The sequence below is a fragment of the Onychostoma macrolepis genome, chromosome 10 (assembly GCF_012432095.1).
Source record: "Onychostoma macrolepis isolate SWU-2019 chromosome 10, ASM1243209v1, whole genome shotgun sequence".
Taxonomy (NCBI): domain Eukaryota; kingdom Metazoa; phylum Chordata; class Actinopteri; order Cypriniformes; family Cyprinidae; genus Onychostoma; species Onychostoma macrolepis.
Genome location: NC_081164.1, coordinates 23391578 through 23406140, shown reverse-complemented (window position 1 = coordinate 23406140; position 14563 = coordinate 23391578). Strand labels below are relative to the sequence as shown.

Genomic DNA, 14563 nt, shown 5'->3' with positions numbered 1-14563 from the left:
AATAAACAAACTATTGACTTAATGTTCATTGTCTGTCTGGGTTTCATACAATTGGTGCTTTCTTGGCTCTGAAACAAATGCAGAATTTCCCCAATTTTACCCAGGGGACGACTGGCGACCGACAAACCGGCAATCTGGAGCGCATTTCTCTGCGATATTTCCTTTCAGGTTGGGGCTGGAGGAGAACGCGCTGACACTGAGCCATCTGTTGTTGTGTTAAAAACAAACCGGTGGTCCTTTTCCCTGATGCCTGACATGGTTAAGGTGTCCAAAGTGTCTAAAGCATGCAATGGAACATGACAACAACATATTAAAAATATTAGCATGAGCCACTAGATTTAAATTCAGACTTTTTTTTTTTTTGCTTGTGCAAAACTTACTAACACAATGCTACTAATAGTGTAAGTTAAAATAAATCAGATTTATAATAATATATATAAAGACCCAGATAATGAGCAACTGTTTGTAGGCTACTATTGCTGAAATCTTCAAATATCTCATTCACAGAGACATGCTCCAGTTCAGTGTGTTTTATATGGATAAATAGCGCCCCTAGTGGCCGAGGGGCCTTTCAGCTGATAGCAGGGAACATTTCATAATAATTTAAATCATCAAGGAACATGGAAGCAAAACGGTTCAACATCTCAAAACTGACCAGTGGATGAAGCAATCAATTAATTTTCCTGTTTTGTCTCGCCTTAAGGGGAAACATATCAGGTTTTAAATCAAATTCATAGGCATGAACAATTAATCTGTGTCTTCAAAACGAATTTCCACCACTGAAAACAGTTTTTAGGATCTGGGAAACATAAAGCATTTGACTTATGCATCCTGCATCGCTGTTGTGAGTTTTTCATTTCTGTATCAGCTTCTTTAAACGCAAACATCCTCAAACTCAAGAAAGAACGTGAGAACAGGTTGTGCGCTGTGAATTCAGTCAAGCTCTTATTTCCAATAACCTTTTCAGTATGGACATGCAGGTGGACAGAATGTCATGCAGAATGTGAAAGCTGCTCTAAATTCTACATGAGTGGACGTGAGCTCACTAACAGACAGGCTGTCAGGTACACACACACTCACACACACACACACACACACACACACACACACACACACACACACACACACACACACACACACACACACACACACACACACACACACACACACACACACACACACACACACACACACACACACACACACACACACACACACACACACACACACACACTCACACTCACACACACACACACACACACACACACACTCACACTCACACTCACGTGATGTACAATACAATACAATACAAAAATCCTAAATACACTAGTGTAATGGTATGGCAGTATATTGTGTATTTTATTTATTATTTTTAAATGATATTTAGCATTTATTATTTAATTTTGCAAAGAATATTGTACCATACAGTGTTATTTAAGGATTTTTATATTACAGTATTTATTAATACTTTAAATTAGCTTTCATTTTGTTTTCATTTTAATTTGAGTAATTTTGTTATTTAATTTTACAGCTTTTTTCATTTTGTTATTTGAAATATTTCTATATAGCTTTAATTTGTCTTTATTTCAATTTTAGTAATTTTGCTGTGCAAAGAACTATTTAAAAAAAATGTCATTTTTTTGTTACTAGTAATTTTATTGTGCTTTTGTCATCATCATCATCATCATCATTATTCTTAAATCTTTCTATACTGTTTAATTTATTTTTAATTCTGTTTTAGTAATTTCTGTTTTGCATTTATTTAGAAAAACTAATGCACACATTTTACTAATACACACAACACAACACTAATACACACATTTTTGTATTATTAATATTATCATTTTAATATTGCTACATAGCTTTAATTTCACTTCAGTTTTATTTTTCTGAAGTTTAATACTTCAACTTAAATTTATGTCAGTTAGCTGCCTGGGTAACATTTCTAATTTTAATTTAAGTTTACATTTTTAATCACACATTTATATTTGATCTTATTTCAGCTTTGTTTCAATTACCGAAAACTTTTTTGTAATTTTTTTATTGTATTTTTTTACAGTAACAACACTGGCATTTTATAATGTTTGTGACAAATCACTAATCCAACAACTTTCCAAACAGCATTAAATAACACATAACGCAACCACCCAGTAACCAACTAGTGACACCCTAGCAATAAACCTATCTATCTATGCAGTCCCATCACTCTCTCTTTTCTCTGCAGTGTGGTGTGATTGATCCGAATGGAAGTGGGTGGGTTTTGTGATCTGAACCTGTTGGATGAGGTCATTCCTGTACAGCTTTGACCTCCTGATCTCCATCACAGACAAAGCAGATTCAGCCCTTTATCACAGAGGAAATCCATTCAGCCCGACACAATGTCCTTGACCGTCCTACAGAGAGGAGCACAACATGCTTTGATTAAAAGCCACTGCGAAAAACCAACCTGTGGATCACTACAGGATCACAACATATGCACTGTTCACGGAGTATATTGTATATATACTGTGCATAGTATGCAAATGTCACAAGTACTTGCATATGCAAGACCTTCTTATTTATCTATTTTTATTGGACTACCAAGACCTATATTTTTCATCAAATAAAGATTACTGTATAAGTCACTCACTGAATTAAACATGCAGCATAGTGTGGTCAAGTAACAGCAACGCATTAGACTTATATTTGAAAGTTTTTATATAATTTTTAAACAGCATGCTAGTATTCAATACCATACCTATTTTGATTAATTTGCATTGTGCATGATAATGTGCAACGCGTATTTTCACCACTAAGCGGTGCCATTGACCGCTGTATTAAATAACATCTCAAAACTGACAATCGGTTGGTTTTCCTGTTTTGTCTCGCAAAAAAATATTATTTAAATAATCTTAAATTAAATAATTAAATAGCAGGATTTCACATTCACAGAATTGAATTTTATATAACTGTGTGCAACACTCTGCAACACGCTCTCTAATAATAAACACAAATCAACAGATCCATAAGTGATTGTGTGAAAATGAAAATGTGATTATTTCAGGTGTTATCTCAATCAGATATAGCCGACTAAGCATGCAATGAGATCAATGAGACTTTCTGAGCATCAACAGGTGCCGTATAACAACAATATAAATGGAGGATAAGGGAAGGTAATGGAAACATACAGTATTTGTACCTCAGCAGTGGAGGGAGTTTTATGTTTCTTGCGTGAGACTGGGCTCTTCTGATATTATATTTCTGCAAAATAATCCCTCATTCAAGCCTGAGCAAAAGCCGACCTGAAATGAATGAAACGCAGCCAATTCAGACAATTCAGCCGACGGAGTAACTGCTCTTTTAAATGCAAGAGTTTAATGTATTTAACTGTATATATTGCTCGTTTAGTGTCTCCTGAGGTTAAGCGAACGTTTGTGTGAGAATATGAGCGTCAACTCAGAAAACTCGCCACTGATTCGTTTGTTGTGATGGAGGTTCTGCTAAAAGACCATAAACACGTGATGTAAAGCATTCCAACGCTTATTGTAATATGTACATTTCGTGCATATATGAAGTAAAGTATGTTAACAGGATGATGTTGATTGCATCCATTAACGTGATTTTTTAAATATATTTTGATGTTCTAGAGTAAATCATCTTGCTTTCTCCAGTCGAAAAAGTAGTCTTGTCTGAATCAGGAGAGAAACATGCATAGATCATCGTTTGCCAACCAAAAACAGTCCAAAACAGTTCTAAACAAACATGTAGGTTGAATTTGATGTGAGATGGACTTTTTCACTGGAGGAATTAAGTGTTATTATGGATTCGTAATTTAAGTTAAAAGTTCTTAATGATGGATTTGTTTCTTAGAAACACCTTCACCAGATGTTAACTGATGGACTGGCATCATGTGTTTTACTTGTGAATAACTGTGATGTTTTTATCAGCTGTTGGGACTCTCATTCTGACGGCACCCATTCACTGCAGAGGATCCATTGCTGAGCAAGTGATGTAATGCTACATTTCTCCAAACATTGTTCTGATGAAGAAACAAGCTCATCTGCATCTTTGGATTGACTGAGGTTGAGTAGGCTACATTTTCAGCAAATTTTCATTTTGGGGTGAACTATTCCTTTAAGAGACCACTGCATCGATATTTTCAAATATGTCAAATGACAGGCATAATTAACCAAATTATTACACAAACTATCATTATCAATCATTTTAGTTCAGCATCTATCTCAAAGCAAACTAGCAAAAGTTGGTGTTGAAAGGAGGAAAATGTGATGTACTGAATGACATTTCTTTTTTTATATGTATATCTGTAAACAAACACAATTTGTCACTAAAGTGAAGAACAATAAAACAATGCAAGATTAATGAAACAGATGTAGGAGCCAAAACAGAGATGTCTAGAAGCATCTGCTGTGATCCTCAGGGACTGACGCTGGACTCCAGAGAGACAAATGCAGCAGAACATGGAAAATCACATTGTATCATGGAGTCAAATCTGCTCAGAAAGGAAAATCTGCAGCAAGGGCCAAGAATCATCAGCTGTATGGTTTCTACAGGTCATAAAAAATTATTTCATTACAAAATACACAGGACAGGCTGAATCTACACATATGCTCATGAAAACGTTTTTGATCTGCTGAAATGATTGAAATGATGTCAGTGTTATTTTTGTATTATTTATATTCTATTTATATTTATTAATTAATTAATATTATTAATGTTTATTAATTTATTTTAAATCTTTTTTTTAGATTTTTTTAAATGTAATTTTAGTTTTATAATTTTATTACATACCATTTCTAATGTTTTTGAACTTTTCATCTAATATTTATATTTTATTTAATTTCAGCTTTATTGTAATAAAGAAAATGCTGTCTATTCATTTTAATTAACAATAACAACACTGATTTACATGTGGCTTTCTTTACAGAACAAAACATGCTAATTTGATGATCAACATGTACAAACATTTCTCAATCATTTTGAAGCAGACAGTGAACAAGCATCATCAAATGTCCAGCAGGCATGTGAACTTCTTCAGTAGTGTTTAAAAAGCATCCCAGGATCATGCACCTTGAGTGATATTGCACCTCAAATGTCAGTTCAAGTCAATTCTTGGCTCCTAAAATGACGATTTTATTCATACTGTTAATTTGGATTCAATCAGATCAGAGTGTTTATACTGTTCAATAATGGCTCAGTCCTGATGTCCCGGGACAGGGGGCACGGCTGCAGTCCGTATCCATAGATCCAGGGATGTGCAATCCGAATAAAGGCTCATTAGAGGACAAAGTGCATCTCTAATCTGAGAAACTGCTATTGGATAGTGATGAATTCTGGGATATGTGACTATTCTGACTGTGATTTATTGTATATGGGCTGTACAATTCTGTTTGTGTCTCAATGTCCTGTGGGTGCTACGTTACAGGTGCATTGTGGGTAATACAGTCATTCTGAACACAGCGGGATCTCTGCAGGGTTAATGGGACGGCGTGCTGCTGGAGTTGCAATGGCGGCAGGACGCCTCGGTGAACCGCATGCTGGATGTTTTACGGAAAACGGCAGTCCAGGGACACTTAGAGAAAGATGATTGTTTTTGGATGGATCTGACAACACCATGCCAGTCTTTTCTATAGAGGAAGAGTGATTATGATGAAATGGGATGGAAAAATGGCCTGGAACAGAACAGGAGTTTGGAGGATGTGCAAGATTTCGGAGCGCAAAAAGGTCCCGCGAGTCACTCACACACTCTCTTTCTAGTGCTTTTTGTCTGTAAAGGTCAATGAGCTTCTGTGAATGAGATGATGAATATTTGCATCTCATTATCAGGTTGCCAGGCAACACAGAGTTTTGATGCCGCCCAGTGGTGTCACGATGGATCATCAGAGAGGGGAAGCTTTCGTACAGGAGAGCCTCTCCAGTCGCAAAGTTGAAGGGAAGCTGCAGTTGCCTTTGACGGAGATACTCCTCGCTTTCTTCATTTCTACAGGTTTAATGAAATAGTAAAAATTGCAAGTTTTATAAAAGCATTAATAAAGCTGCTATGATAAAACGATGGGCAAAAAATGGAAAACTCTTAAATGAATCCGTATATCAAAACTGACGTTTGGAGGAATCTCATGAAAATGGTCCAAGTCATATTTCACCCGAAAATCAAAAGAAAATAAATAACAAAAAGACAAATTAATGTATTTTCTGACCATTAAGATTTTTTACACTGTGATATTGTTTTAAAAAATTAAGACATTTTCTTACCAAATCTTTATTATTCTCAATGATGATGATTCTTATTAGATTATTACTGTAATATTTTTTAAAATTACTTTATTTAAATCAGCATGAATTAAAAGTGCAACAACATTATTATTATTATGTAAATAATATATGTGCAAAATTGCATACAAATATATTATATAAACAATATGTATTTTTTGCATTACAAAAATGAGTTTTTTTGCATTATGGTAATGATTCTGTTTAATTATGAGGTGAAATATAGCCCGTATTGATGCTGATAATTATTTTTCTTATGGCCAATAATGAATATGAGGGCTAATGATATAGTATATCAACTTTTGCCAGTTTTTTAAACCAATGTTCATACTAAAGGTCCAAAATTTAACATGCTAAAAGTAAAATCAGGAATAAAAAAAAGATAAAAATCTGCTGAATACTGTAATACTCAAGTTTGATGTTTAATACTAATGTAAAGAAATAAGCCCTGATATAGTCTGTAATACATTTTGACCTATTCAGACCTAGTTGTTAACTAAAAAAAAAAAAACATTTTCATTAATTGAAATAAAACTGAAATAAAATAAGTATATGTACTGGCATTACTAAAACTAAAAAAAACTCTGAAATAAAAATAAATGAAAGCTATATATAGAAATATTTTATGGTTTAGTATTTTAACCCAAATTAAACATTAAAATGTTATTAATAACTAATAAAAATACCAAAAGCACCACAAAATATTTCAAACTTAAATGAAACATCCATTGAAAATATAAAAACAAAAGCTAATTCAAAATATTATCAATAATACTAACAGGATATAAATAAAACTGAAATACTGATAAAGTACTGAAGTACTGATAAAAAAGCTGGTATGTTATAAGAAAAATTGACTGTTAAATTAGCCAAAAACAGTCATGTAAAATAAAGTGAATTTAGAGAAATCCAGCAGGAAGTGAGCAGCTGCGAGTGTCAGAGGAAGTGAAGAGCACTCACGTCAAGGGCTTCTGACGGCAGATGATGAAGTCGGGTTTGCCTGCCTTGAGCACCATTCTAGCGCTGACCTGGACCCAGACCCAAACGCCCGTCTTACTCAAGAGCCTCTCCGCTCTCTCCTGTTTTAAGACAAACACACAAATCTCAGAACGTCAAAGTACAAGTGTTCAGAGTACTCTAGTCATTACATACTGCGCAGTGTGCGAGTGACGCTTCGCCTTCTGTAGTCTGGACTTGTCTGTGAACATGCTTCCGCCGTCTGGCTGCGTGTACAGGAACAGCTGTGTTTATTAAAGGTGAACCATTTTTTTTCTAATGACTTTTTGCATGAGGCCCCAGTGAAGTTTGTTGTTTTCCCCCCAAATTCATTTGATTTTTTCCCAATCCTGTTTTATTTTTTCTCAAATTCTATTTTTTTTCCCCATTGTAATATTTTGTTGTTGTTGTTTATGCATTATGTTTTACTGGTCAAATTTAAATGTAGTAATCAAAAAGCATGTCTAATTAATTGAAATCATGAAACTTAAACTGTTAACAAAAGTTGTGTAGCAAAAATGAAATTTGTAGGGCTTTATGAAATTCATTAAATTTTTTCCTAAATTTAGTTTTTTTTTTTTTTTTTTCTCAAATTCCATTTATTCCATTTTACTTTTCTTGGATTGTGTATGTGGGGTTATTTTTCTATGCATTTATTGATTTTTTTTTTAGATTCCATTTTAATGATGAAATTAAATTTTTGTAATCAAAAGCATGTCTAATTAACTGAAATCATGAAATGCATACAATTTAACAACAATTAGAGTTTAACTTAATTTTAAATTTAACAAAAAAATTAATTTAACTTTAATGTAATTCTATATACTGTACATTAATTTAACATTAATTTTTAGGGCCCTATGAATACATTTTATTTTCTCCAAATTCCGTTTTATTATGGATTATGTTTAAACGTTTCAATCCATTTTTAATTTTATTAAGCAAAAAGCATATCTAATAAATTTAATTAATAAAACTTTTATAATTTATTAAAGTTTTTTCGTCACAATAATAGGGCCCTATGAAATATTTTATTAAATACTGTGTTGTCTGTTTCATTTAATACAGATTTATTATCAAAAACAGTGGTAAGTCATAAAATATGAACAATTTGAGTAATCTTTTAACATGTAATCAAATGAAAACAACAACAGTTCCTTCTATTTTTTGGCAAACTAAGTGCCGCACAACAGAGGTTTACTGTTACATTTGATCCATTCATCCAAAACTTTCCAAATTCCATGACATTCCACATTATACAGTAAATTCCATTTTTATGACTGAACTTCGATTCAGTTAAGGCCCTTTGTGTGGTTCTGTGCGGAGACGACAGCAGAAGCTCCTCTCCAGGAAGGACGAGGAATCCTCTCACTGTCTGCTGGTTCTGCAATTAAACAAGACATTTACATAAATCACATTTATATCATCCACCAGGGACACAGTTCAGGTTCATTCTGCTGTTAATAGCAGGTTCCGTAGCTGCCTCAGTGAACATTAATGGTATGCCAGATTTTTATTTATTTATTTTTTTTACATTTTTGAATTTTAGGGCATTCCTTTAAACTGACAAACACTATGTGTAATTGCAATGAAGGTCATTCAGTACATACTGACACCAACCATCTGTGCTGGACTCGGGGTCGAGGGCAAAGTGCAACTGGCATCTGAAGCTGACACGGTCCTCGACGTGGATCAGATCAAACACGCTCTGATGAACCACGTCAGACTGTGAGGAGAACGTTTGCATTGGTTAGCTGGGTCTGAGCTACATTAAGATCGATTATTTTTAACAGCTTAAGTGTTCACTTGATGGAAACCGAGGTAGTGAATGGTGGCCGAGGCGTAGAAGATAGAGGCATCTGTGGACACGACCAGGACAAAACCATTCAGGGCCTGCAGTGAACGCAGAGACGCAGACCTGTCATCACACAGTGCCGGCAGGCCACATTTCATTCAAAAGTCATTCTGTCATTTGCCTTCCATTTGCATTTGAAGCAGCAGATCCCCTTCAGAGACGCTGCTGCCGGATAGTGAAGTTGTTATCTCACTGACATTACAGAAAAACTCAGATCCTGAATTCCTCCTAAATGTATTTCAGCTTGTTTTGTTTTTTGGTTTTTTTTTTTTGCAGCGATGCCATAGAAGAACCTTTTTTTTTTTTTTTTTTTGTGGAATGAGAGTAATGGAAAGAAAACACTAAATGCCAATAAAGAAATATTAATTTTCTAAATAACCTCCCAGGGGAAAATATTATTGTTCCAAGGTTGCTAATAGTTAACTAAAACTGAAATTAAAAACATCAGAATTAATGAACATTAACTGAACTATAATAAAATATGAATAAAAACTATAATAGTATCTCAGTGATACTAAAATAACACTGGTTGCTAATTGCTGTAAATAAATTAAATTAGATAAACTGGACACTCAATGAGAAATTAAAAAGCAGTTTTTCACTTTCATTTTTAGCAAAAGAAAATGATGATTCAGGTCAAATCATTGCGTCACATGTTCGTCTTCACATCAAAGTGCTAAGTGTAATTTTTGGGCGTTACAGTTTGGATATTTTATACTGAAATTGGTATTATTACCATTAATCCCCTGCTGGCACGTCTCCACACCGCTTCACATCCTGGTCTTCTCCTTCAGAGTCTATTGACTGGACTAATCATCCGGACCCCCGTCTGATGACTTCCAGCCTCTCTCTCCTTTATTCTGTTGTTTTTATTCAACTGCCAGCCAGGGTGAAAAGTTTAAGGATGGCAGTTCTTACTCCAACGACTAAATAATGCCATTTTCATAATGAGAAAAGCATATATTTTTAACATAAATAATGCAAAATCATCGCCCATAAGAAATATTTATGGCCTAATTCACTTGAAATCTTGATCCTGAACTTAAACCTTATGTTTTAAGGCATTTTGGGGTGCCAGAGTGCTAAAAAGAAGAAAATCACGATGAGTACAATAAAATAACCAAGTGCTCTTTTATTTAGCTGTTTAACTATTCATTTTACAACCATTCTTGTATTACATGGTTTAGGGATGCACCGAAATAAAAATTCTTGGCTGAAGCCAAAACCGAACAAAATGAAACACTGGGCCAATTTTTTTCACCGTTGCATAAATTAAATAGCCTAAAAACGATAATTTAAAAAATTCAGTTAACAATGAACATCTTTTAACATTCTAGCAGACATTATACCAACAAAGCACAATTTAACTTAAAATTAATAAGTTAGTAAAATAAAATAAAAATAAAAAATTGGCCATTTTTGAGACCCCCTCCTTGAATCAGGCATGTGATTGACTAAAGACAAAAAAGCAGGAAAACTGGACACTTTGAGCAGCAAATCAGCATATTATGATTTCTGAAAGATCATGTGACATTGAAGACTGGAGTAATGATGCTGAAAATTCAGTTTGATCACAGCAATCAATTACATTTTGTTATATATTCACATACAAAACAGTTATTTCACAATATTACTGTTTTTGTATTTTTTACTGTACAAATAAATGCAGCCTTGCTGAGCAGAAGAGATTCTTTTTAAACATTAGAAAATATTGCAGATCTCAAATTGAACACTATGTGTGAATGTTATGATAAATATATTAATACAGCTGTTGTAATAATTACTATAATTATTATTATCTTACTTTTTATTTATTTTACAGAAAAACAGTAAAATTACAATACTCACATTTTTGAATGTTGATGGATATCCTTTAGTAGTCTATAGATTTTGAGAGAAACAGAAAGTGCATATCTCTTGCTCTGGGTGTCGGATGTCCTGCTAAAAACATAAGGCCAAACCAGAAAAAAAAAAGAAAAAAAACATTACAGAGGGCAAAGGCAGCACATTAATGAGTGACCTGCTTGGCTAAAACTTTGCTTTTCAGTTTTATGCAAAACCCAGAGTGTAACATTACATTTCAGAAAACAGTTGAAAAATATTACATATAAATCCAGTTATGAACATGTGATAATGGCACAGATAGACAGGAACAACTGCTTTATACAGAGAAACAACAGCTGTTCAACTTATTGGCAGTGAGATGAGCAAACTGAGAGGAAAAACCGGAGCAGAACATTATAACCTGCTTGACAGGTTTCCCATCTGCACTGGGATGAAAACTCAGCTAATATTTCATGCCCAAATCAAAATTATATTTCACATAAGAAAGCCCATTCATATAAAAGGACAGTTATTCAATTATTAAACTATTAGTTATTAAAAGGTATTACTCATTAAATGTATTCCTATATATTAATGTACCACAATTATATTAATACTGCTGATAATAATAAAAATAATAATAATTATTGTTATTATTAATGATTGTTAAAAATAATCTATATTTAATATTTCATAGAAAATATTTCTTATCAGGGCCATTAATATTTTTATTTTATTTCTAGTTTAAATAATAAGTAAGTAATAAATAATAAATAAATAAATAAATAGTAAGTTTTCATTTCACAGTAGCTTACTAAGAATTTGCGATATAAATGTGCTTGTGTGTCGTGAAAATAATGTTCCATCCAAAAATAAAATTGTAATGGTCCTAATAACAGTCTTTATTTTCTTTCTGAAAAGTGGAATATGATCCATTCGTGTCCGAAAAAATACTTTTTACATTGACGTCGAGAGGGTCTCTGATGGCAGTGCAGAAGGTAATGAAAGGATTGTTTCGTCATAGAAGTCATACTGCATGAATGCAGCTGCAAATGATGCTGTCAGTTTGATTACCTGTTAGCTTTGAACAAAATCAGCACCTGCCACCTGCTCCAAAGACTCATTTGTACACAGTTTCATTTATAATGCAGGGACCTCCATGACTCACATATTCCCCTGAATATACAGACCTTCATGACATGATGGCAGATATCCCTGTATCTCTCTGAAACTCACCTGTGATGTAGTTTTTGATCTTGAATCTGGGTCTGAACACACTGAGTTTGCTCATAGTTAAAAATAACAAGTAGTTTAATAGGACTATTTAGCCGAGCCCTCCATGAAATAAACAAAACAAGCCGAACACATATTATACAGACACTTCCTATTTAATGTTTTTTTTAATGGTATGATGATTTGTAACTGCATTCATTGATTAAATTTTCCATAAACCTTTGCAATCTTGGTGTGTGTTTTTTATGCAGGTTTGGCCTGAGGTTTTGTTGCATTGCAGTTATGACCAGCAGCACGTCACCAGCGTGAGGTGTCTCGAGCGCCTCAAAACAGTGAATCATTTTGCCAAACATTTTGATTTAAAGTTTCGAAAAGGCTGGTTTCTACCATCACAACAGTTGCAAGAGGGTTAGCACTGGTTCTTAGCTAATGAATTGTTAATGCACTATATACATTCAGTGTTTGGTTAAACACAGAGCAGGGTTTTTTGGGGGGGGGGGGGGAGTGTTGTGCTAAGTCTTGCAGTATATTGCAAAATATATTAATCATATGAAAAAGGTTAAGAAAAATAGATAGAAATGATAGATGCATGAAGCGCTATAAAAATGCTTCCAAACTACTGATCTATATAAATGACTATTGTAGAAATAATTATTTCATAATCTCTCAGAAAGCAGTGATAAAGTAGTCACTTCAAATGCACATTAAAAGACTTGCTTAATTTCATCTTTAATTAATAGTTAAAATGTCACAATTCCAGTCTTTCTGTGCAATGGACCAACCATTTGTAGCCTATTTCCACAACACAGAATGTCATGCACGATTGTTTCGACTTTGATATCTTTTAATCACAAAATAATTTGGACGACTTTGCAATAATTAATAAAGTGTTTTAAATAGTAACAGAGCAAAATGAGTGAATGTTTCCAATTTATGTAAAAAAAGACAGAGGACACCATGTGTGTGTGTGTGTGCGCGCGTGCTTTTGTGACATATGAGGACACAAATTTGTATAATGACAGGTATTGCAAGGAGAAGGAGACTTATGAGGACATTTCCCCATGTCCCATATTTCAAAAGTCTTATAAATCATACAGAATGAGTTTTTTTGAGAAAGTAAAAATGCACAAAGTTTCCTGTAAGGGGTAGGTTTAGGTGTAGGGCGATACAAAAATTTGGTTTGTACAGTATAAAAACCATTACGCCTATGGAATGTCCCCAGAATTCACAAAAACAAACCTGTGTGTGTGTGTGTGTGTGTGTGTGTGTGTGTTGTAAATATAGCCCCTCCCACTCTCCCCCCTTCTTCCAGTCGCCCCTCACTGCAGAACACAAGATCCAGGGGGCGAGGCTGGATGAAAATCTAGGGGGTGGAGATGGGTGGGTTTAGGGATATGGATACGACCCCCCCTGGATCTTGTGTTCCGCAGTGAGGACCATCTCCCTTCTTCTCTGAATCTCGCGTGTGAGGTTCATGCGCAAAACTAAACATACACAAAACATCTTTCACTTATGTCTTAACATTTAGATTTTTAATATACATATATAAAATCGTAACACTAAAAAAGACAGTAGCCTAATAATGAACTCTTTTAAACAAACTTTTTACCTTGTGAGCTGGTCTTTTCCTCTTCCTCGCTGCGTACATTCCTCAGCATGATGTCTCATTCAGTTATAATTTCGTAGTAATACTGTTAATTGTCAATCCTGATGAAGAACTGCTATTTTAGACACATCAATGCATGATCAGATTCTCTCTTTCACAAAATCCCATATACGCAGTAGCTCCAGATCCTCCTGAACTCAAATGTTCTCCAGTGTCCAGATGCCAGACTCAGTATGATAATGCAAATAAATAGAAAAATAGAAAAGCTAGTGTTTGGAGCGCTCTAGTGGACATAATGAGACAGGTCAGGAATAAACTAGGCTACATCAATTACTGTTGCTCATACTCTGGGTCAAAGGTCTGAGCAAGAAAATCCACTCAGCACACCTTAGCAACCGCATAACAATGTCTTGGCAACCACTCAGAACACAGAATAAATTCAGGACTTTAAAAGGATAATTAATCTTCAAGTTGTTGCCAAACTGTAGGAGTTTCTTTATTCTGTTGAGCACAAAAGAAGATATTTTGAACAATGTTGGTAACTAAACCACTGACTTCCATAGTATTGGGGGTTCAATGGCTGCCGTCAACTGTTTGGTAACCAACCTTCTTTAAAATATCATCTTTTGTGCTCAGAAATTCATACAGGTTTAAAACAACTTCAAACGATGACAGATTTTCATTTTTGGGTGAACTATCCCTTTAATATGCAATACAAAACTTCATAAAATGTTACATAACAATATATGGAGTGATGCAATGAAATCAAAAATGAAAATCTG

At 34.1% G+C, this 14563-nt stretch overlaps 2 protein-coding genes and 1 long non-coding RNA gene across 9 annotated transcripts; 1 reads left to right on the top strand and 2 right to left on the bottom strand.

Annotated features, from left to right (window-relative positions):
• The first annotated feature begins 3898 nt into the window (after positions 1 to 3898).
• On the top strand, positions 3899 to 5015 carry LOC131547755 (uncharacterized). Of its 2 annotated transcripts, none has more exons than XR_009273000.1 (3): positions 3899 to 4061; positions 4418 to 4550; positions 4925 to 5015. It is a non-coding gene; the product is annotated as an uncharacterized LOC131547755 (long non-coding RNA). The 2 variants fall into 2 exon arrangements; XR_009273001.1 differs by having other exon boundaries at positions 4368 to 4550.
• Positions 4564 to 8499, bottom strand: LOC131548272 (uncharacterized). The gene is made up of 3 exons (XM_058789447.1): positions 8471 to 8499; positions 7228 to 7346; positions 4564 to 5977 (listed from the first exon to the last, which is right to left on the bottom strand). The coding sequence occupies exons 1-3, from the start codon at positions 8483 to 8485 to the stop codon at positions 5443 to 5445; spliced, it is 669 nt and encodes a 222-aa protein (XP_058645430.1). The 5' UTR covers positions 8486 to 8499; the 3' UTR covers positions 4564 to 5442.
• LOC131547754 (aryl hydrocarbon receptor-like) lies at positions 7833 to 14003 on the bottom strand. Of its 6 annotated transcripts, none has more exons than XM_058788382.1 (6): positions 13785 to 14003; positions 10967 to 11059; positions 9855 to 9995; positions 9070 to 9156; positions 8884 to 8989; positions 7833 to 8647 (listed from the first exon to the last, which is right to left on the bottom strand). In XM_058788382.1, exons 3-6 carry the CDS (start codon positions 9855 to 9857, stop codon positions 8556 to 8558), a joined length of 288 nt encoding a protein of 95 aa, XP_058644365.1. In that variant the 5' UTR covers positions 9858 to 9995; positions 10967 to 11059; positions 13785 to 14003; the 3' UTR covers positions 7833 to 8555. The 6 variants fall into 6 exon arrangements, 4 of the variants coding, with proteins under 4 accessions (XP_058644365.1, XP_058644366.1, XP_058644368.1 ...); XM_058788383.1 differs by having other exon boundaries at positions 10967 to 11056; XR_009272998.1 differs by lacking the exon at positions 9070 to 9156 and having other exon boundaries at positions 8620 to 8647.
• Positions 14004 to 14563: the final 560 nt, after the last annotated feature.

What these genes read in the sequence shown, in the direction of transcription:
- LOC131547754 (XM_058788386.1), bottom strand. Translation starts at nt 9,216, where the DNA reads ATGAAATGTGGCCTGCCGGCACTGTGTGATGACAGGTCTGCGTCTCTG. An exon ending in ACTACCTCGGTTTCCATCAA is followed by an intron (nt 8,990 to 9,069) that starts GTGAACACTTAA and finishes TTCTCCTCACAG; the next exon opens with TCTGACGTGGTTCATCAGAG. An exon ending in CCCCGAGTCCAGCACAGATG is followed by an intron (nt 8,648 to 8,883) that starts GTTGGTGTCAGT and finishes GTTTAATTGCAG; the next exon opens with AACCAGCAGACAGTGAGAGG.
- LOC131548272 (XM_058789447.1), bottom strand. An exon ending in TGCCGTCAGAAGCCCTTGAC is followed by an intron (nt 5,978 to 7,227) that starts GTGAGTGCTCTT and finishes TTAAACCTGTAG; the next exon opens with AAATGAAGAAAGCGAGGAGT.